A 24,579-nucleotide genomic window follows, 5' to 3' on the forward strand; every position below is an offset into this window, starting at 1 on the left:
GATTCCACCACAAGAAGTTTGCAACAACTAACCACACCCCTTCCTCTTTTTAGTGTAAAAGGAGCCTGAATTCTGACTTGGAGAAGATGGTTCTCTAGGACATGAGTCACCCGTCTTCTTGGTCTAATGGCTTTCTGAATAAAGTCATTATTCCTTGTCCCAATACTTTGTCTCCTGATTTATTGGCCTTTTGTGTGGTAAGCAGAATGAGTTTGGACTTGGTAACACTCTGACCATATCTCCTGAATGATCTTCCTGATTTAGACCCCAGCTGGGAGAAGGAGGAGAGGTCAGCCTCCTCTCTGTATACACTCATGCTAGCCTTGTGCTCAGGTGCCCAGATTTCCCCATGAGCAGGTAATTATAATAAACTGAAGCAGAGACATCTGTGTCCTGTCAGTATCTGTCCTTTAGGAGAGGAGCTGGCCTGTGATCAGACTCATTGCTTGCCCAGAAACCACAAAGAAGCTAGAGGCAGTAATGACCTTCTGCCACCACTCAACTGGGTGGGATTGAGATGATCCCTGGCTCTGGATGCCCTGTGGGAAACCCTGCAGTCAAATCTGCCCACCCATGTCTTCTCCTGGAATGATAAGTGGTCCTCCTTGCTCCAGTCTAACACTCTACCCTGCAGTGAGAAGGAGCTTTTGAATATGCAAGTCTGCTCTTAGCATGCACACAATGCTTCAAAGCCAGCATCACTGGTCCACTTTACAGATAAAGAACCGAGGTTGAGAGCAGGTAAGTAACTTACAGATGCTCACAGAACTTGTAAGTAAACGCTATAGGCAGCATTTGAACTCTGGTTAGTTTCCAAGTCTCTTTTCTTTCTAATACACCCCTCTTTAACCCATGTTAGTGAATCAATTTGCTGACATGTTTAGGAGAAAAACTTTGGATTCAGATGATTTAGATGTGAATCCAAGCATTTCTCCTTCTTAACCACGTGATTTTAGGCATGTTCTATGAGTTCCCTGAGCCTCAAGAAGCCTGTCTAAGATAAAAGGTCATAATGCCTACTTTACAGTATCTTTACAGAGACTAAATACCACAGTATGGGTGAAATGCTTTATAAAATTTTTGGCACAGAGAATTCATGAAAAGGCAGTATTCATAAAAAATTGTTATTAATATTTTCCTGCTGGGTCTTTGATTGGCCCTTCTTTTTCCTTTAGAATAGCATTCTTAAACTCCTTTCTCAACAAAATGTAGAAATTACTAAGTTGTAAGTCATTGATCCCATTATACCAGAATACTTGTGACATGCAGTATGAAGCAAACCATAAATACACAAATAAACATTATAAATCAATTTTTCTGTTAATGGAGATTCAAAGTTATAAATTAGAATATTAACAAATTAAATCATGCTGTACATTCCTAGAAACAATATCAATAACACAGCTACTAATTAGGACTTATTCTAGAAGGTAAAGATGAATCAAAACTGGAAATTTACTAATGTGATTGACCTCACATCTCAACGGGGAAATATAGTCAAGACTAATTCACGTGAACTCTGCTGGATCTGTGTACCTCTTGAAACTGCATACAATTTTTTTCTCAACTTGAAAAAAAGTTTCGCATGTTAATTTGATATGTAAACATCATCAGGTATTTAAAATAGTCTTTCAAAATTAAGAAATTCAACAATACTAATATATCTATATACACACTTTAAATGTGATTTAAAATGTATCTGTCTAGATATCAAACATCATATTTGTTAAAGGCATTTCACATAAGACGTTAAGTGCCCCGTTCTTAATTCTATTATGTAAAGACACACGTCCAATATTTAATCACAGTTATCTCTAGCTGGTAGGATTACACATTTTTTTTTTGTATTTTCTCATTTTTCGTATTAGTATTTTATATGTGTAAAATGAGAAACATTTATTATATTGTAAAAATGAGTTATTGAAGGAAATATCTTGGTAGAATTCATTCTTCCTTCTTATAACACGTTATAATAAGAATATATTTTGGTAGGTTTTTATGGTAAGTACACGAAATACAAAAATGAAGGAAATTAAAATTTTTAAAAACAATTTGTAAAAAATTCCTCATGATAAATCAAAGAAGAGTAAGGTGGGTTTAGGGGAACAGTGATCAGCATGCTTTGGATGTCCGTTACGTGCTGGGAAATCTGGTTTCATTCCATTTTAACCCCCTCCCCGTTCCTCTCCTGAACGCTGCCCTTGGGCATGGCCCCAGCGCGTGGAGACGCTCGCTTTACTCAGCACTCTCCTTTAGGGTTTCAATCACCTACTCACCAACTCTTCGGTGGAGTTGAGCCGGGCTGGGAGTACCAGCGAAGTCTGAGGAACTGGAAAAAGCCATTGGCGAGAGCAGGGAAGCCAACGGGTCATCGCAGTTGTCTAAAACGATAGGAGACAGAGAGAGAGAGAAAGTCATGTTAGCAAGAAATATTCCATAAGGAGTGTAATCAAAGCCTTAACCGCAGCCGCTTATGAACTACCTGCTCTGTCCGAGGCCAGTGCTCCTGTTTCCATGTGCCAGTTCAAATACTCCTCACAACAGCCTGAGAGACAGGTGGTAATTTTCTTTCACAGCTGGGGAAACTCAAGTTCAGAGATCCTAAGTAGTTTGTCCAGGGTCACAACACTGGGACCTAATATGACCAGAATTCCTGCCCAGATTTGTTTAACTCAGAAGTCCAACCATCCATGCATTCCTTTCATCAACCACTTGGGCAAAGCCTCAAGTTAGGGCTACTGAGCTTAGCCTATAAGAGAGAAGACTGTTTAAAAATGGGGAATGTTGTTTAACTACCCTCTCACCTTCAGGGAGGGTAAGGACCCTCCCTAAGGACCCTTGGAATAGTTCTGTCTAGAGAAACAGGATGATTCAGAATGTCTCACTCGCAGTTGTGAGAAAGTCTTTGGAAAATGACTTACTAAGTTTAATTATTCATTTCTATTCTATGAAGTGACAGAGAATAGTCTCCAATCTCATACAACCTTGAATCTGACATTTCCATCAGTAGCTACCCTTCCAACCTTCCCTAAATGTAGTAAGGCTCCCCTGATGCCGCCCAGATGTGGAACAGGGTGGAGCCATGGAAGAGGTGTGGTCTTGACAACATGGGTGTGTTCCCCAGATTGCCCTGATCATCCCATCTCATGTCCTGGACCCTGTTCTTCGCAGAGCATCGTGGCCATGTGAACAGTTTGTGATCAATCATTTGTTGGTTTGCGTTCTCCAATAGGTGACACACTCTTTGTGGGACCTTAGCAAATAATCTGGCATATAATAAGGTTTCAGTAAAGGTTCATTGAAAGAATGAAATGGTGAGGGAAGGAGGGAGGAAAGGGAAGAAGGAAGGAAGGGAGGAATCCACATAACAGTGACAACGCTCTTACTTTTCTCCCATTTTATGTACCATTGATCTTGCAGAACATGGCAAAATGAGCTCATGAAATCTAGACACACCTCGTTCAAAACAAATTCGAAACGCATTACTCAGTTCGAAGGAAACTTCATGGCATCAAAGGCTCTGAGGAAGAGCTGATTTGATATTTTTAAGGGGAAAATGTACATGGGATTAGGACGTGGCTTGTTTACCCAGCAAATTCCTGGAGAGCAGTATTTCATCTACTTGCAAGAAAATTAATGAGAAACATAAGGATTAAAATTTTGTTTGTTGAATGTGTAAAAAAAAATATCAACTGGCAAAGTGTATTTTGAGTTTTTCCCAAACACAAATGTTTGAAAAATATTTTGAGGTATTTGACGAACACACAATAGAGCCAGAGCCTCCCTGGGGAGGAATAACATGAAAATCACAGCAAGGGCACCTCGGAAGTGCTGGTCATTCTGCAAACAGAAAGCAGAACTCAGGGCCACTTTACAACAGGCAGAAGATGCTGGTGAAGGGGGTGGGGGTCCCTGCACGCTTCCCACACACTTGTTTGGAAATACAAATTTGTTACTCTGTTTATATGGTAGGAAACAATTCAAACGTAATGCAAATCTTCCATTTGCTTCTGCTGATTTCATCATCAGGAAACATTTGACTGCAGAAGATTGAACTCAGCCGAACTGAGCCCCAGATGAATACACCATGCACATGTACACACACACTCAGCACCACAAAGGATTTCTCTTTGCAGCTGAATTACGAACCTCACTTATCCTCATCTATGCTTACAATGCTCCTCCAATTTCAGATAAAACCCCTTCCACAATCTCCCAATAACTCAAAACTTTTCTAAGACCCACTTCTATAAGAAAACTAAAGACCTTTTGAAGGTCAAGTAATATTCATTATGGTATGCATTAAACAAATAACATGTATAAAACTATGCTTCCATTTTCATGAGGTCCTTTTTTTTTGTTTTTAATATATCACTAATGACATTTTTGAGTATCGTGTTCCTAACTTTATTTTCCTCCTTGGGCAGAAACAGAAATGACCTAATCATTTCCACTTAATTCAGTCAAATAAATATTTATTTACTATAGGGTCTTACTTTATGCTTGCCCTTGAATAGGCATGAGGATAAAGTTGAGTAAAATTGAGCCTCGGACCTCAGGAGCTCAGAGACCATTGAGAAACATGAAGATGTCAACAAATAAGTAAAGATGGAAGAAAGTTTCACCGACATTATGTCCAAGCCAATTAAATGGGTGTCTAATGGTGCAGCCATCCAGGCAAGCAATCTTTCTGGTCTCCCCAGCCCTGTGCAGGTGCCTTTCCCCCAGGCGCTGGCCTCAAGGAGAAGTAAGCTTCCAGCCCTGCTGGCCTCCTGATACCAGTGGTCGCTTTCCCCTCTGCCCGTTTCCTCTTCTGAGAAGTCCTTCCCTCCTGTCTCCCTCAGTGGTGTCGACGTTTCCACTTTGGAAACTGATGAACCCATTGAAAACGATCTGTGCTCACAGAAAGGGAATTTCTCAGGACCCCTTTTTTCATGGACTGTGTACATGGCAGTGGCTTTTAGAGGAAGTGTCTGAACATTTGTTCTCCTGTCTCTAAAAGTTTTCAAATGAGAAAGGAAGAAAAACCTTCCCCTCCCCAGCCCACAGAAAGTTCCTTCTGTCTTCTCAGCGCCACCTAAACAAACCTGACAAGTCACCTAAACGGAGACTAGACCAGGACTCAGACTGGTGGCCAAACTACCCCTCGTCATCAGGAATTAAGAGTGTGTCCATAAAACCATTCTGAATACAAAATTATGTATTATTTTTACATGCATCCTATTCTTAAAGCAGAAGAGAAATGATCCAGCATAAATGAGAATAATACCGTCAAACAATGAGGGTTTGAACTGGACAGGTCCACTTATACCGGATTTTTGCTTCAATAAATACCTAGGACAGCGCCTCGGGAATCACGGTGGGTGGGATCCGCGGATGCAGAACCCGGATCCGAGAGCGGATTTTCCACTGTGTCAGAGGGGGGCACCCCTCAACTCACGTTGTTCAAGGGTGAACCGTAATTATTATTATTATCATTATTTTTTTTTATTATTTCTGATTTGGGACAGTCTAGGATAGTGGAAAGTGTCAGGATTGTCAGAACCAGAGGATCCTCACTCTAGATCGGTCTCCTCTTTCCACTTGGTGACTCCAGATAATACATTCGATGCACTCAGCTGTTTCTCCGTCGGCAAAACCGGGTCATCTCTGCCATATCTAACCAGAAGATCATTTTTATAGATGAAATGAGAAGAGAGGCAGAAAGTCCCCCTTTAAAGGATAAACTGCAGTATATGATTTGTCTGTAATGTCTCCTGCGCTCCAGAGCAGCCATTTCAACACTTTTATTCCTGGGATCTCGTTTCTGTGTCACGAAAGCTGCACAGGAATGGACATCACCAAAAGCTCTTCTGTACTAGAGGTCTGCCATCGACCTGGGAGAAGGAGGATAGGAAGTGGAGGGGAGACGAGGGGTGACGCCACCGAGGGAGTGAGGACCACATTGTGTGGGGCAGTCCTTCCCTCCGGATTGGTAGCCTGGCTAAGGCTGGGCCGACATCACACCAGACACATGGCTGGGGCGGGAAGACACATAGCACCATCTGCTCCTCCATCCCTGCAGGCTTTAAATAAGCAAACCAGTGTGGTTGTCAGATTTTAGGCACCACTCACAGCTCAGCCTTCTGACAGCATGTTTGCACAACACTAAATTCATCCTTCGGTTCTTCCCAAAGTGTGGGGATGTTTATCTGTATTTACATGAGGGAAGAGGATAGGGTGAAGGAATCCGGGGAGGAGGAGAGATGTTTGCAGTTGAGGAAAAGTGTAAGGCGGGACTACAAGTCCAGTTTCCTGTGGAACTCACAACCTGAGACAGACTGTAACGATTTTCCCAGAAATGAACGTTGCATTGGTGAAGTAGAATATTTTCAAAATATTCCCTTAAAAGGCTCATTCTCTAAAAGACGTGTTGCAAAAATCAGGTGAGATGAAAAGGCTGTTTAAAAAATGCAGACCCTTATTCACATGTGATTAGTTATTGTCTATTTTCCTTCAATGAGTAATTTGCTGCCATCTTTACTGCTTTCCCTTACGACGTAAAGGCCACCTCCAACCTCACCCCACACCGGGGCAGATAAAAATCCACAACTGCGGGTATGACCTCTTTCCATTCACTAGGTGTTGAATCACCCTAGTCCGATCTGCACATGACTTAGCCCTATATTTATGGACTAAGACGATGTCAAAACCAGAAGGAACTCCTGAACTTGTGAAAGTTACAAATGAGGACCTCAGGGTTTAACTGCTCAGAATTAGTTAATTAATGGACTAGCCTGGACCAAAACTCAGAGTTCCTCACTCCCAGATGGTGACCACTAGGTCAAAATTACCTGCCACCTGTGCGTAGGTCTGGTAACCATTAGTTATATCATTCTTCAGAACGTTAGTTGTAACAAATGACTTTTTTTCTGCAAAAGGAAGGGCACAGTTTCATTTCCTGGATAACAGAAAATCACTGAAGGGTAGTTCATAATTTTCAAAAGAATTTGAATTTTTCTTTTCTATGTTTCTTGTGTCCTACCCACAAAAAAGAAAAAAGAAAAAGGAATAAAGGGAGGACAAAAGAATAAAGAAAAATGTCTTTGTTTCCTTATTAATATTTGTGTGGATCCTCAAATCCAGCATTTTATTTGATATTTTCTATCTGAAGAAGTGGGGATAATTTTTTCCTCAATGCATGCGTACTGTTAAACACTAAAGGTCTTCTGTCACATTAATTAAAAGCTAAAGACACAAAAGAGAATTCTGAATACATATGATATTTACACAGCTTCTTAGAAATTGTCATGAACTCTACTTTAAGAAACATTCTTTGTTGTCAACATATATTTTTATTCATCATTATTAAAATACGACTAGATTCACAGATGGTCCTGAAGTTAAATTGTGAGCACTGCCTTGATTACCAGAGTAAATTGTCTGTATACGGGGATTTGGAGCTTGTATTTATAGGTGAGATAAAATTCCTCTTAGCGTTACCCACTTAATGGCCTACTTTGTTTAAACAGCATAAAGCATGCATTTTGTGTAGTGCCTGCAGTGGTACTCAGAGGTGACAACTCATGCTTTTAGCTTCATTTATTTTTCCCCTTGTTACCTATAATTTCACTTAGCAAACAACAAAAATAAATACCCTAATATTACCCTGGAATCTGACCCTGTTCTGGTTTTCCACCGTGAAATCCTAAAAGATAAATTTACTACCTATTGAGCCGACCGAGAAACATGGCTCTCTAAAATGAGTCATGAAAAGAAGGTTCAACCTTCTCTACGCTGACATCTGCTTGCCTTTTGATTGCCTGCTGGATACACAAAGTTGTGCACTTCGCTGTGGAAAGACAGAATTAAAGTCAAGAACATAGACCCTGAGTCAAAAAAAGCCAAACATCTACTTTGGGTTGAAAGATAATCCATTAAAAAACAAACAAACAAACAAAACCTCCTTATGTTTATGAGCAATTACATGCAGGAACCCTTTGGCCCTGGGCCCTCTTCTGCCTTCTCGGTGAATGTTCCCCGGGTTTTACTTTTCTGGGTTTCAGATTCCTCAACCACAAGGTGGAGGTTCTTGTTGGTTTGTTCAATCAGCAGAATTTAAGGGGGCACATTTTAGATAGCAGAGTTTCCATCAGGCTTTAAAGAGAGTAAACGCAATTGCAACAGGTCCCTCCAACATGGTAGGGATGTCCACACCGTCACTGCCCTGCAGTAGCGGCTGGCGATGGACAGACTGGGGAGCAGCAGGTGCGCGGGCATCAGGCGGGGAGTGGGGTAATCCTGTCCAGGGATTAGTAAGAGGGCTCTGGGACTCTTTGGAGGCTTTTAAAATAATTCTATTCAAGATGTTAGGAGAGATTAGGTTTGCAGATACTGAGCTTCACTTATAGGTGCTTGCTAGGACTCACTGGTAATCAAACCCACTGGTAATAACTCACTCACTCACTCACTAGCTAATAGCCAGACAGCAGCGGCAGCCTTCATTCCTCCCGAGCCTCTGGTCAGCTCCCCAGCCCGGTGGTCAGCCGTCACTTCACTGCAGCGAGGGGACGCTACCATTCACGTGGGCTGGGTGAGCAACCTACGAGTCTCTGTTCATTTCACACTCTAGTCAGTGTCGAGACTGGGCTTTGAACCAAGGTCTGTGTGGCTCTTGGCACATCGCCTGTCTGAAAACCTGCTTCCCACCCCTCAAATGATGGCAGGGGTGCATCATACACTGGCCAGGGCAGCCTCCTCTTTGATCACCTTGTGTGACTTTAGCTCTTTCCTTCTTAGATTTTCAAGAACACTCGTATACGGCTGTCCCATCATCAGCCCAAACATGATGGCCCCAAAATACACTTCCCCAGATTAACTTCTTTCCTCCCAGATGACTCCCTTTCCCCAAAACTGCCGCTGATGGATTTTTTTTTTTTTTTTTGATTCGCAGGTTAGGAATGTCGTGTTCACAACTGTTGCTTAGTTTCATGTATTTTCTCCTTTTTAGCCTTAAGTCTAATTTATCAGTGACTCAATCTAATGTAACAAATGTCTCTGAAGCCTCTCATGTGTGAGGCATATGATGTACTGACCATCTGGGGCATACAAACATCATGTTGAGCAAGGACTTAAAAAAAACTTTTTAAAGGACATTATTAATTTGGAGTGGCACAGATAATTAGGTACTTACTTGCTTATTTTTAATGGAGGTCCTGGGGATTGAACCCAGGGCCTTGTGCATGCTAAGCATGTGCTCTACCACTGAGCTACACCCTCCCTGCCCAAGCAAGGACTTTTTTAATCATAATACTTCACATCTAGGACTATGTGTATGTTCAATAAATCTTTGTTGAGAGAAAGGATGAAAGGTACAAGTCCTACCATGCTTTGTTGTTGTTTAGAAAGATCTCTCAGATTCATACTCACTTTTTTTTCCTCCCTTGCCCACTCCTGGATGTTAATTCATGCTTTCATATATCATGTTATGATTTTACAAGTCTGCTGAGGCTCCCCTGGGCTCTACCCTCATTGGACCATCCTTTCTAAAATCCTGCTTTCAACGAATTTTCTTCACCAAGACATATGAGTCACGCCAGCCTTTAATCTGGTTACTACAAGTAGCATCATGAAGATGAAAGAATGAAGAGGAAATTATTAACAGATAACAGGTCCAAATTGAGCAGAGTGTCATTAATGGAGGCTCCCAGGCTGATCAGAGAGTCAGAAAATGACATTCAATAGACCGAGGTCAGGAGTATGGGGCTGGGATTGTGATGACATTTGTTCAGAGGCTGAGGATCATGCCCCCCAGAAGAATCCTTCTGACATTGTCCAAATTCAAATGTGCTAAAGCTATTAAATCTTTGGGACTCTGAATGGTCATAGTTTAACTGGATTAGCTAGAATACATGATATCTCTGATGGGTAGAAAATGTAAAATTTATCGATGAAAAGGATTAGAAGTTTCTGGAATAAGAGAAGCTGAGAGTGGTGGCTAGATTGCTTTGGAGGATTTTAGAAGAGACTGATAAGGGGAAAAAAAAGCAAATCTTTGAAAACAAAATGTTACCAATTTAAAAGCTTCCTAAATCCAACTTTGTTTCTATATATTCTCATTCCCTCTTCCCAGTCCTACCTCTCAACACTCCACATATCCACAGACACCCACACACCATCATAAAATAGTGTCAGACCAGCTTCAGAAGTTATTGGGTTTTAAGCAAAGCTAAATACATGAACAAATGATCTATATAATGATAAAGGGAGGAAATGGGGAAAATAAGATAAAAGCTTTAAAGAATGTAGAAATAATGTCTTTTGACTTAGGAAAGTGCATTGTTCAAATGATCATTCATGGGATATTGAAATGAAGAAAAAGGGCAGCTGAAGAATTGTGAAGATGGTGCTTCCGTCAAGTCAGAGATCATAAGAGTTGAGAGTTTCTCTCCTAGAGCTGTGTCTTTCTCAGTAGATATCTATTCTTTTTTGAATACACTGGAGCTAAACTTCCAATAGATAATCATGATCTTGTATTGAGTGATTCTACATTACACAGAAAATCCTGGTTACTCAGGAAACTATGATCTTAACGTGCAGATCGATCAATCCACACACAAGGATAAAAATCCTCTTCATCTTTAATGGGTCTAGGCGTAGAGTTCCTAAAGGAAACACTAACATCTCTGTGTGTCATCAATCTATTCTCCAGAATTTAGGAAAAATGCCTGATTGGAAAGATAGGCTTGAGTTGGGGACTGGCCAGCTGGCTGATAGCACAGCCAGATGAGTGTCAATGCCAACCATTTACAAGTAGATGGGGTAAACATGCACTGATAATCTGAACAAATATTGACTTTTATTGGTCTTTGTAGATGAGAAAATAATGCCAGCCCAGAGGTGGAAGCAGCAGTACTTCAAGATCATAGTCTGGCTGTGTGTGTGTGTGTGTGTGTGTGTCAGTGTGTGTGATTTCTGGACCAGATGGAGACTGCAGTGTATTTGGAAAGAGGCAGACATTGGATTCCTGCCCAGTCTAAATTCAGATCCTGACTCTACAGCTTACTAATTATATGGCCTTTGGAAAGTTACTTAGTATCAGTTTTCTGTATATATAATGGGGATAATTACTATATCCAGGCTTGTTATAAGAATAAAAAGAGACAATTCTTGTTAAATATTTAACCCAGTGATTGGCACAAAACCAGATAAACATTAGTTTCCTTTCTTTTCTTTTTTTAATCATAAAAAGTTTATTTCAGGTCAAGGAATATTATCAGGAATAAAGAGGGTCATCTCATAATAATAAAAATGTCAATTCAATAGATATGATATAAAATTTCTTAACATGCATGTGCCTAATAACAGAACTTCGAAACACATAAGGCAAAAATAAATCTTAAAGGAGAAATGAATAATTCTCTTTTGTATCTGGAAATTTCAGCCCTCCACTTGACAGAGTAAGTAAACATAAAATCAGGAGCAACACAGTTATCCTGAACAAAAATGTCAGTCAACTGGAGAGTTATCAAGCAACTCCAAAAGACATAATTTGTTTAAGTGATTATGAAAGATTTGCTTAGATCTACGACAGTTTGAGAACTAAAGCATGTCAATAAATCTAAAAAAGGCAAAAAGAGAAATAAGTTATTTCCCTTTACTTTTTACCCTTCTCTCCTTAGTCAGGCTTGTCATCTCTAGTTCCAGCCATTGTTTTTGAAAAATGTCATTTCTATTTTTGTTTTTTTTTGGGGGGGGAGGGGTTAGGGGAGGGGTGGTAATTAGGTTTATTTATTTATTTATTGTGATGGAGGTACTGAGGATTAAACCCAGGAGCTCATGCATGTCCTCTACCACTGAGCTATGCTCTCCCCACCCTGAAAAATGACATTTCTTGTACCCTCTACTGTGTCTTTTAGACTTTGTCCATCCAGGTGATTTTAACATGGTTTCTCTATCAGCTCTTCAGGGTACATTCTGTACCAAGAGCTTTTCTGTTTATGCATTACTTGTGCTCCAAGGCCGAACACAGTACACTTTCTCAGTTTGACCACATTTTTTCCTTGCATGCGTTTAATAGTTCTGAGACGCCATGTGCCAGGCATCATGCTCTCTGGTCCACAGACTGGTGAGACCAAAAAGAACAGGAAGTAGAGCCCCTCCCTAACATTACTAGAACGAGGCTGTGGACAATGTTTGCATTTCTTTCTAGCCCTTACATTTTATTTACTTAAAAACTTTTACCATATTGAAATAGGGCCTTCCATGTTTGTGTTTTTAGACTATAAGTTTAGAAAGCTGAGAAGCACTGCTTTGGGAAAGACAGTCACACCCACTGTATTTTAGAAAGTCTGTTCCGATTTCGGTGTAGAAAATGGAGCGTGCGTAGGTGTGTGTGTGTCCAGGGTAAGGATGGGGTAGGGGGATGAGGGTCAAAGGTGGGTGACAGAAGAACCCAGTCAAAGCCTTTAGGAATAGTAATGAAGAAGTAACGAAGACCTGGACTAAGACAATGGTAATTGGAACCGGGAGAAGCTAAGGAAATTTACTTATGTAAGAATCGTCATTGCCTGCTGATTTGAGAGGGAGGTGAGAATGAAGGACCACTTCAAGATTTCTGGCTTCAGAGACTCTAGGTTTTGTTATCCTAGAGACCTGGAAAGCTCACAAATCGGTTTGTAAAATTAGCAAATTTAAATCAAGCAAAAGAGAGATGATGAATGAATCACACAGTAAAATGATGTCCAAACGATACATAAAACTCCTCATCTTTCTGTCAGATAAATAGAAGTAGTATCAGGGGAGCAAAAAAAAATATATTTATACATCAGATGGCAAGTCATAGGATGTTATCAAGAGATGCATTCTTTCTTGAGAGGTGAGCAATGAGCATGCTCAAGGGGAAAGAAGGATGGCATTGGCCCAAGGCAGGTAGTTCCTCAGAACAAAACTCTAGTTCCTTGCTCCTATATGTCTCTTCAAGGTCAGACTCTTGGGTGCTTTTCTGCTGACATTCCTTGCTTCTCTGTCTATGCTCAGAACTGTCAAATTCCTGGCAGCCCCCAGGGCACTCTGTGTCACCCGTCTGTACCCCTCCACCTCTGACTCTGTCCCGAGTGCCTCCTTCCTCTCTTCCCCTCGTCCAACCCCATCCACTGCACTGGGTGCAGATGTCCCCAGAAGCCTGCCTTGATCTCTCCAAGCAGAGAGCACCACCTCCTCCTTGGGGGGTCTTTGATGCTTTTTCTGCCACTCCACTGGGAGGCACCGTCACAGTGACGGGCTGTTTTTTTTTTTTTTTATATTATTTTTCATTAAAGGTTATTACAAGGTACTGAACATAGTTTTACCTATTTTTATATATAGTGGTTAACATTTGTAAACTTCAAACTCCCAAATTTCACCCCCTACCTGTTCTCAATGTTCTCAAAAGACTTTTCTCACTGAAGGGAGGGAACCAAGCGGAGTTCAGAGCTAAGTTCCAAATCTGGTCCTTCTGTTCGAGTATGCTATTTTTCAAACAAAATTTATCCACACCAAAGCACTAGAGAGAAGACAATTTAATACGTGCTGATAAATATTAATTATTCTGAGATCCTCCGATAATCAGAGTACAATTTTGGAATTACTACCTTTTATGTAATTCAATACGAATCCTGAATATAATTTACTGGATCAGATTGCGGTGTGCTGTTTGCTAAAACTCTGCACTCTAGAGAATGTTTGCTCTTCAGAAGACAGGGGAAGGGGTAGGTTCCAACAATCTATTCCACCAATTGCTTCTGTCCAGAGAGCCTACTCATCTGGTATCAAATATGATCCTGCAGGACTCTATGAGATGACCTTCCAGGCACTCAACTATAATGATTTTTTGAAGACATTTCAGGCCTCTAGATAATGACTTTTTGGGGACAGGCTAAAAATAAAAGCTTGTTCCAGGCAAAACGCTTCAGAATGTTCTACTTTCCCTTGTAAAATGCCCTCCTCCTCCTCCTCCTGAATTACAATTGTGATTCTTAAGCAAACGTTGGCTGTAGCTATGAAGACATAAAACGCTATAAATGTTATATGGACGTGTCCAGGTAGCAGGCACTGTCATTTAAAAACATCAATAAAGTTTGAGTTGTGTTCCAAGTTTGCAAATTTGTCACGATCAGATGAGTTCAAGTTCCATTTTTCCCCCATCACCCAACCCTTCAAAGGATGCAGGAAGAGATGAAAAGGAACAGGGAAGCACGTTGTATTGTGTTCACTAAATATCTCCCATTTGGGAGGAAATCTTTAACAATCAAATAACATGAGAAAAGACACACTGGAAAGCAATTATAACCCTGGGAAAATTTCATTTCATTGCTGAAGACAGAAAGTGGTGTGTTTCAAATCCCTGAGCCAAGATTAACAGGGATGGAGGGAGTGGTCCATGCTCGTGAACCAAGACAATTAACTTTAACGTCATTACCAAACACGAGAAGTCATTCTTTCAAGTCTCAATAACCTCAAAGTGAGATGCACTCATTGCTACTTTTTCTTCCTTTTTTCTTCCCTCCCCCCACCCCAACATTGTACTTCACAAGCTGAATGGGCCTGACAAGGAGCCGGTTTGAAAGTTAAGGGTTCTTTCCCGGAACAAGGTTAAGTTTAGCTTTGATGACAGCACAGCTTGAAAATCTCCTGCCAAGCATTTCCTCCGGGTAAGAAGGAGAGGATTTTCACTCTCTCTGTCAGCTTTAGCTCTATCTCAAGTGGTGATGAGTCAAGCCTTGGAAGAAAGAAGACAGAATGAAGGAAATAAACCTTTAATGCCTCACATTGGTCCGAGAGGTCCAGACAGAATGTTTCAAGTGCATTTTGATGAACTGGGTCGCAAAGCCTAGTCGCCTGGAGTCAGCATAATGTGTTTGGAAGGTATTCCGGTCTGTTTGAATGAAATTTTAATCGGGAAGTAAATTTAGTGGACTAGGAAGATGTGAACGCAGGCCATTTGATACTAAATACTGTATTTTCATGCAATCTTGAACTGAACTTATATGAATACTGACAAATTGAAAAAAATGATTATTTGCTCATATTTGATATTAATTGATGCTTGGATTGGATAGTATTTTTTTTTCATTCTGGCTGAGGCTGCCTGTGCTTTTGGAAAAGGTGGATGCTGGGGAAATTCTACTTTGGTCATCTCCGTGTCATATTTAACCTCGGTTCCAGCATCCTCAGGAGTTTTACCACCTATTATGGTCCAGGCACCGGATTTTGATTTCCTGGGGAACTTCCCGGAAGAGTGTTTCTCAAGCCTTATTGACAGCATGAACTACAAGAGGATCCTGGTAAAACATAGATTCAGATTCGGGATCAGGTTCCCAAACAGCCCATGACGCTGGTACGCGAGTCATATGTGTGCAAAGCCTTCAAACACTGGTGGCCTCTCTCTTCTGGATTTCTCTTATTTTACTGTTTCATGGAACTGCCTCACTCACTGGCCCAACTCAGACCTCTGACATCTAGTGAACTCCTTACGACCATCTGGCCGAACTAACCCAGGATACTTCAGTCCATTGCTTTCATTTGCTCACAATCTCTTGACCACGCTTGCAATCTTGGACTGTTTAGAAAACATACAAGTGATTTCTACAGACCCTCTGCTCAACACTGTTACAACATCAGAGTACATCCAAGCCGAACTTGAACTAAATCACTGAGTAGAGACTAAGGGTCCACAATAAAAACTTCCAAAGGGAGACCCCATCCAGCCCCCTTTCAGAGGCTTTTACTGCTTGGAATTTGGAATTACCCTGAGTATGTGCATGGCAACATTCCCACGGTCTCCAGAGCCGACACGATACACAGACAAGGGAAAGCGAGAAGGATCTCTGCCTTCAGGTTGGTTCCACTCTACAGCCTCCTCTGATCCTGGGGCTCCAACTACTTGGTCCTACCTTCTTGAAATTTGGGATTCTGTCTTCTGCAACACTGGAGATACAAGTCCCCCGTGCCTTACTGAACTTCCTGATGTCCTGAGGAGTTTCCTTTGTCTTTTTGAGGATCTCCCAGACCCCTTGGCCATGGACCCTCGGAATCTGTTTCTGGACGATCTAGAATTGCTGGTAGGTAAACTCTGCTCCTGAAGCTGACATTTCTGTGGTCCTCACGAGTCCAGCCCTCACCTGACCAGCTGGTCCCCACTCACAAACCAGCAGGATGGTTTTTATTCTTTCACTTTATATGACTGAAGAGATACCGACATGAAATCAGCATTTAAAAATCAAGAGCCTTCTTCTGACAGCTGTCTGAGTGACCGCCCAATCACTTTGGTGAGGCCGTGGTGACTCTCCCACCGTTCGTTTTCAGTCCAGCTCTGATGGCAATGTTGCATTATCACTGAAACCATCCTACTGAGAATAAAGCATTGGGAGAAGCCTCAGTCCAGAACTAGAGGGTCCACGACTAAATGATAGAATGCATTTTTCTCTCTTGATTTATAGAAACAGTTTAAAAGGATTATATTAATATTTTTCACGTTAACCTTCTCCAGAAACTTAGGACAGGGAGAGACTTATGCTAATATTTGAATTAGCATCAGGCTGTTTTACATTATGACATACATCCTTTAAAGTATGCTTCCAGAAGCTTCTCTGCATAGACGGATCGGATCTCAATTATGCAAACACTGTTTTGGGGGCCAAGAGAAAGAAAAAGCAAAACAATAATACCGAAGAAACTAACAGACAGAATCTATAATTCTTCACCAATTTTGCCACCTTAGATGAAGGAATACTATGAATATGGAATGCCCCTTAAAATAGCCTATGTCGTAGACATTTGGGAACAAATCCAAGTATGCAAAGCCCTAACCAAGGTCAATGTCGGATGTAGCTGCCCTCCTGCACATATTCCTGAACACTCAGCTTTAGAACCAGGCTGTGGGTGGCTCCTGTCATTTACTGCTTCACGTGACAGTTAGTCTGTTTCTCCAAGGAGATGGTGTATCTCAAGAAGAGCCCGGCACTGTCCTCTGTTCTCCAGAATGGTGAGCCCCACGGGGAGATTACTATTGTGTAAAAAGAGCAGGATTTCAGCTGCCCACCCTGGAATTGCCTGTCTAACCTCTCTGAACTTTCTTTTCTTGGACATAAAATGAGACAGTTATCCTTTTGGAGTATAATTATGTTGGAGAAAATTAAATGTGATCACATAGAAGGGACTTAGCTTAGTGTAAGGATTTAATAATGGCTCATTCCTTTTCTTTTTCAAAAAAGCAGTGATGGTCCAATGTCTCCTGATTAGCTGAATGATTAATATGATTTCCATAATTATTATAAATTGCTACACTTTAATCTTGTTTGTGCCTTTCTTGGCTGAGTGTATAAGTGGTGCACAGACTTAAGAGAGGTCTTGGGCAGGTTCTCCCTGAAGATTTTGATCTGTCACCTCAACTGAGTGAGCTTTACAGGCAATTATACTGATGCCAGACACTATTTTGCACTCTGATGTCATGTACAAGGCTGAGACATGAGACTTCATCTCCCCAGGAAGGCAAATTCCCAGACTCTTCCCTCCGTGACTGATGGAAAAGATCCAATGTGGTATTTCTGGATGAGGAATGGCTGAAAGATGTCTCAAGAAATATGTGGACCTATGATGCCCATTGGAAGATAAGGAAACTTAGAAAGTGACCAAGTTAAGTCATTTCACATGGAGTAGGGAAAATATCATTGGACTTTTATCAAAATTTGATGTCCTATCTTTGTTTTTATTTCCATCAGTTATCCCAAATGTAGCAGAAAGCTGTTTCTTGATTTGCCTAGCACTGCAATGAACATTAAATAATGTTATGTTCTTGAGCTGGTTGCTGGTTTTTAAAAGAAGGTAACAAATAATAATTCCAACAACATTTTCGACTCATTTTGAGATGATTGCTCTGGGAAGGAGTGAATCATTTAAAATGTAAATGAATCTATATTTAAGTTAATTCTTTGTTGATCATCTCCTTGATGACAAATCACGCACCAGCCTCCACTTCTGTGCCCCACTCCTGCCTTCAAAAGAAAGAAGGAACAATATTAGAAAAAAAGAGAGGAAAGAAGGAAGGTTATGAGGAGGAAGGAAGAAAAGAAATAAGGGGGGAAGAAGGGGACAAATAAAGGAAAAGAAAACTAGTTTCCCAAATTGAAATTTTCTCAGAAATTTCTAAATTCCAGGATCATTTGGACTTTAATAAAATAAAATGATGCTTAACTCTATAAAAGTGAAAATGGGCATTAAATCATTTTGCAACTTGATTTTTTTTCCATTCAAAATTGACTTCAGATCTGCCCACACTTACACATCTAAATCTCACCCAATTTTTTTAAAGCTTTGTTTAGTTTTTGATCATGTGAGTATTCTACATTTAAATTATGCACTTTTCTGTTGAATTTAGGTTATTTTTAACTTTTTGTATGCTACAAATAATATTTCAATAAACACCCCTGTGTTTATGTGTGAGTATATCCAGAAGTAAGGTTCTGGATTATAAATACATATATAAAATAATATGCATTTTAATTTTTATCAGAAATTGTCATATTATTCTTCAAAGTGGTTGCATCAACTTGTACCCATCCCCCCAACAATATAAGATAACTGTACTTTCTTCCACACATTTCTCAACATTTGATTATTGTAAAAGTTTTATTTTTGCCAATATGTCAGATAAAACAATGTTTCTCAGATTACTGGGGTGGACAGGTTGTCTTTTTAATATCCTATTGACCATTTAAATTTCCTCTTGAACAAAATGATTGTTTCTACTCTTTGCCAACTTTTTTTGTTTTTTTTAATTTTTAATTTTTTTTATTTAAATTTTTATTTTTATTGTGCTCCTGGTTTTACCTTATCAGTTTTCAGAAGCGTAATCATATATTCTGGATCTCGATTTGTTTGCATGTTGTATAGTTCAGACATCTTTTTCCAGTCTTTCAGGCTGACTCTGACTCTAACCCAAGTTCCTTGCCATAAACATGGTGGTGATTCTGTCTGAAAATCCTGTTTTCTGTCCGTTCAGCTCTTCTCTATTTCAGGCCTCACCCTGCCCTCGTTTGACACGGAAACCTCCCTGTGGACCCTTCTCCTTCCCAGGCTGCCCGTCCTCTCCTCCATTTGCACACACTGCTACCACCAGGATGGGAGATGACAGTGCTCGTTCGCTCCACAACCACATGCTGAACTCCCCGAAGTTCTGGTCTCCTTGTTATCCATGTACCTCCAGTGCTTACCAGCGGTGGGCACACTGTGACTGGAGTAAGTGTGAACCTGAGCAATCACAACATAAACATTAGAGAAGAAAGAAAGTGACCCTGGCTCCTCCCAGGGTCTCGGGAGGTCTGGCTTGGCTGGAAGACAGGACGCTGATAGAGGACTACAGGAAGACGGGGGATACTGGGGACAGAAGGTCCCAATTGCATGGCATCTTGGTGCAGTTATAAGGACCCTAGATAAGGGGGGCAGGACTCCATTGAAGAAGCAGAGTCCTGGAAGGGAGTGGTTTCAGCCATTCGTGGAAAAGAGATTCTCCAAAGAGAGGGTAGAAATACAGCTTTCAAGGAGGACTGACTTACCTGGTAAGCAAGAAACGGGAGGGGTCGGGCTTAGGCAGCTGCAGCCTTGGAAGATGGTGCCACTGCTCTGAACTGTGTGGGAGGAAGCTCATTCCATGGGATGAAGGGAGGAGGCACCGGGCATCCACAGGGGTGCGTGGGTCCTCAAGACTCCCAGGCCGGGATGGGCAGGGAGGCTGGGCATTGGCCCAGTGGCACTTTCAGACAGGACAGCACTGCGGGCACCATCAGGAAGCAGAGGTGTCCAGGCTGCGAGGGAAGTGGGAGCTGAGGTGACCCGCAGGGGAGGCTTCCGTACCTGACACCCTGGTATGAGCCGTTTGAGAGAATCACAGGAAAGGAATAGTGGCTGGATTGACTTTTATTTCCAAGCCATGTTTGCTTACTGTCAGCACTTGTGATGGCAGAAGCCCGGGGAAGAAAGAAAATAAAACAGCGGGGTACCGCTTATTCCCGTGGATGAGGTAGGTGCTGGGAAAAGTGCTGATACCTTGTGGGCTGGCTCCCGAGCGCTCATGGTCCTAGGAGATGATTCAGCCTGAAGATGGCTCTGCTGTGGGGAACGGATGGGAGGGAGCCCCGTGAGGGGGTGGCCAAGCTGCAGGGAATCTGGGTTTCCATCAGCATTTAGGTATTAGACAAGCACATTGGAAAACAGCCAGAATGTGGGTAATTGGGGCCCCTGGATAAAGGATTAGGGATCCAGGTAGGGAGTGAGATGGGACAGCCTCAGAATAAAATCAGGGATTGAAACTGGGGTGCAATTTAGGATGCAGAAGGGGTTTTAAAGTTCTTAAGAGGATATTATGAACAACTTTATGCCAATAAATTTGAAAACCTTAATAAAAGAGAAATATTTGGGAAAAAAATTTAACCAACCAGTGATCTGTCTAGAAGAAACCTGTGTGTATGTGTGTGTGTGTGTATGTGTGTGTGTGTACACCAGAGTCTAACAGAGGAATTCTACCAAAATATCAAGGAACAATCATCCCAGCCTTCCAGAAATCCTCCCAGAGCATAAATGAGGAAGTTACCCTACAACTAATGCTCTGAGACTAACAGAAATGACTGAAACTCAGTAAGGACAGTGAAAAAAATTTCCAGACCACTGTCATCACCAAGAAGGTGAGAATCTTGACCAGGTCTAGCAATGGATTAAGATAATCAGCATGACCAAGACTGGTAAATCACAAAGAGAATTCAGCAATTGTCAACATGTCCAGACAGTTTCACGTTAGAAAATTGTTTAACACTATTTACCAAATTAAGACACAAAAGGAGAGAGAGAATGTGATTGGCTCAATAGATACAAAATGTCCAAACTCTTTATCCGATAAAAATATCTCAGCATCTATTCATGAGAAAAACTTTCAGCAAGTCAGAATAGAAGGTTATTCATGACAAACCCAGAGCAAATGTAAGACAAATATGCCTGTCAGGAGTAATTCTTATTCCATGCAGATCGGAGCCAGCCTAGCGTGGCAAGAAAAAGAAAGAAAATTTCTCATCATTGGAAAGGAGGGAGCAGAATTCTCATTATCTGCTGTGATGCGACTGTACACCTCAAAAACCCTCAACAATCTACATAGAAATTATTAGAATTAATAAGAGCATTCGTCAGGTTGCTAGACATACAAGAATCAATGTACAAAAATTGATGATGTTTATACACACCAGCTGCAAATTACTGAAAATATGATTTCAAAACCAGAAACTTTATAGTAATATCAAGAATCTTGAAAAAAAATAAAGTATGTGAGAAAATTATAAAATATGCTTAAAAGACCTTTTCAAAGGCTCAAATAGATGGAGAGAAACTCATTACGTCTGAATAGGAAGACTTAATATAGTCTGGTTGTATAATTGGCAATAATAACTCCCCCTAAATAGATCTATACTTTTTATTTTATTTTATTTTTTATTTTTTTGCATCTATACATTTATAGAAACTTGAATCCAAACCCCATGTCTGAATCCCTTTTCTTTTTGTCCCTCTCCTCCTTCCTTGCTTCTTAAATTCGGACAAGTTAATACCTATGTACCAATATTTGATACTAATATTAAATACTAAATACTAATATTTAGAAGAATAGACACCCAAGAATATGTAAAATATCCCCAATGAAGAAAAAAATAAAGAGTGTCTTGGTATTTGTAAAGAATTATTAAATATCTGTAGTAATTAAGACAGTATGAGCATTGGCCTGAGATAAAATATTACCACTGCAAAAATCAATCAATCAACAATTAATCAATCAACCTGACACAGCCCCAGAAACATACGGAAACTTGATTTATTATAGAATTGGTGCCGTGCATCAGTAAGGAAAGAATCAACTTTATAACTAATGGTGTTGGAAAAAATATCCGTTTGGAAATACATGAAATTAGACAAATGTCTATCTACTCCATACACAAAAATATACATATGGCCTTATACCAGGGAGATAAGATTTAAGTATTAAAGGCAAAGCTAAACAAAAAAATAGGAAACAACATAAGAGAGTGTCTTTATGACTTTGAGGTCGAAAACTAGTTCTTAAACAAAACAGAGAAAATTCAAGTGTGGAGGGTATAGCTCAGTGTTAGACTATGTGCTTGGTGTGTACAAGGTCCTGGATTCAATCTCCAGTGCTTCCATTAAGCGAAATTAAAAAAAAAATACAGGGAATTCAAATTACCAAGAAAATGTATTGACCTACATAAAAATGAAAAAAATTCTGCTCATTAAAAAAAAGTACATAAAAGAGAGTAAAAATACAAGCCACAGGTTGAGAGATCATTTTGGTAACCATACAACTGACAAAAATATTACAATTCAAAATACATAAATAATTCTAAAAATAAATTTTAAAAAGCAGATGGCCGAATAAGAAAATATTTTAAATATCTGAGAATTCATTTTTTGAAAGAGAAATTCAAATGTCTCACAAATTTAATAATAAAAAAATTCATTAGTATTTAAGCAAATCAAAATTCAAATGGAAATGAAAAACCATTTGGCACCCTCCATTTTAAGACAAAACAAAATTTCTGACAATAAGAAGTCCTGATGAGAATAAATAGCAACTGGAATGCCTACAAATCGCTTGTAAATTGGTACAAACGTTTTGGACAACACTTTGATGTTATTAACAAAGTTGAAGATAATGCCCAATTTATGACCACGGAATCCCACCGCTCAGTGCTTACTCTAAACAAATGTTTTCCCAAGTGCGCTAGGGTAAGTGCAAAATTATTCATGATGGCTTGGCAGAAAACTGAAAGCCACACAGAGAGCAAGTAACAATTGAATGGATAAACAGACGTATACGATTACAAAGGAAAATCATTCCACACTGAAAATACACCAAAGCGACATGAAAGACATCTGTGAAGTGCAAAAGACTATATATGGAGAGAGAGTAAAAAAGTCAAGTCCTAGAAGATAACACAGCAAATTAATTTATTTATATGAAGTTTAAAATGACATAAAGCTAAATAGAGAACTGTAGGTGACAGAATCTTCTTAGAGGAAGCACAACATTTGTCAGGATTTGGGGCATCTGCAAAGGTGGAGGGGGACAGGTTGGAGGCCACACATTGTCACAAGACGATGATGACATCATGGTCTTCCCTAAATTGAGATGGGGGCACGGCGATACGGATTCATTGCCATTATTCATATCCTTCGCATAATTTATCGATATTGTTTTATAGAGTCTCAATTTAATAAAAATGACTTTAGACACACTAAATATTTCCTGGGCATAAGAAAGTATATAAAATATTAAGCACTGATTTCAGAATCTGAGACACTGTATAAATACCGTTTATCCAGACCGCCTGCCGTTCCAACCTGCAGGCTTTTGAGAAAGTGTGTGCTGGCTGCCTCTCTCGCTGAGAAAAGAACTTGGGGAAAGGGCTGAGGCTCAAACTTTGAGAAGAGCCAACACTGTCTCCCAGGTTTGGGACTTGGGAAGGACGAGAGCAGATGACAGATCCTGACACTCGTTGCTGATTTTTGAGGCTGAGACACCATGTGGCATCGTGGGTGACCTCTGACCACCGTGGTGTGTTTTCTTTGCATTTTACTAATTTCGTAATTAATGATTACTAGCATTACCTTTTCTTGTAGTTAATCTCTTTAATTTTTTTTTAATGTGAGTATTTTACAGTGGAAATAGGAATTTCTAGATGCTTTGGGGTTCAAGACAATCCATTGGTATTATGCCCATAAAATGTGCTATACTTTTGTGGCAAGAGTCATCTTTTTGTTAATGAGCATGGGTGAACTTGTATAGCATCTTTGCATGGAAATATGGAAAACAATAGAAATGAGGAGTTGCTACTCATACAAACTCTCACCAAGTCGTCCACGATAGGAGTGCTACTGTGTTACGCCTGGGTATGCACCCAATTTTTTTTAATTGAAGTAGAGTTAATTTACAATGTTGTGTGAATTTCTGGTGTACAGCATGGTGATTCAGTTATATGTATACATATTCCTTTCCTTATTCTTTTTCTTTATAGTTTATTACAAGATATTGAATACAGTTCCCTGTGCTGTACAGTAGGACCTTGTTGTTTATTTATATGTTATTTTTTAAACTAAGCTCCTCACCCTCAAAAAGATCCTTCAAGGTATCTTTCTCGTTAACAGGAGGAAACTGAAGCTGTTAAGGGTACGTGATTTAGCTGTGAAGTGGGAGACTCAAGATATGAATCTCCAATTGACTCCCATCCCTCGCTTTTAACCGCTGTAGCCTGCTTATCCCTTACCACAACTCACAGAGGAACAGTTTTCTTACAGACAGAGCCCCATTCTTCCTTATCAGAGGCAGTGTCTTGAACAACTGAAGCCATTGTACATGGAACTTGACAATTTTCTTCTTCCTTTGAGTATTTTTCAAATCACTTGCCTGTTCAAGGGAAAAAAAAAAAAAAAGGCTGCTATTCTTAGTGAGTGCCATTTATGTTTCAAAAGGGCACTAACAATGGCTTGGCCCAAAATACTGCGATTCCTGCT

At 40.3% G+C, this 24,579-nt stretch overlaps 1 protein-coding gene across 1 annotated transcript in view; it reads right to left on the minus strand.

Moving 5' to 3' along the window:
- Nucleotides 1–24,579, minus strand: part of CNTNAP5 (contactin associated protein family member 5) — a 741,033-nt gene that overhangs the window by 574,838 nt on the left and 141,616 nt on the right. The window contains exon 2 of the mRNA XM_010979356.3: nucleotides 2,277–2,381. Within this exon, the coding sequence (XP_010977658.3) occupies nucleotides 2,277–2,381 (105 nt within the window). The remainder of the gene's footprint in view (nucleotides 1–2,276; nucleotides 2,382–24,579) is intronic.

The sequence above is a fragment of the Camelus dromedarius genome, chromosome 4 (genome assembly GCF_036321535.1).
Source record: "Camelus dromedarius isolate mCamDro1 chromosome 4, mCamDro1.pat, whole genome shotgun sequence".
Classification (NCBI taxonomy): Eukaryota; Metazoa; Chordata; class Mammalia; order Artiodactyla; family Camelidae; genus Camelus; species Camelus dromedarius.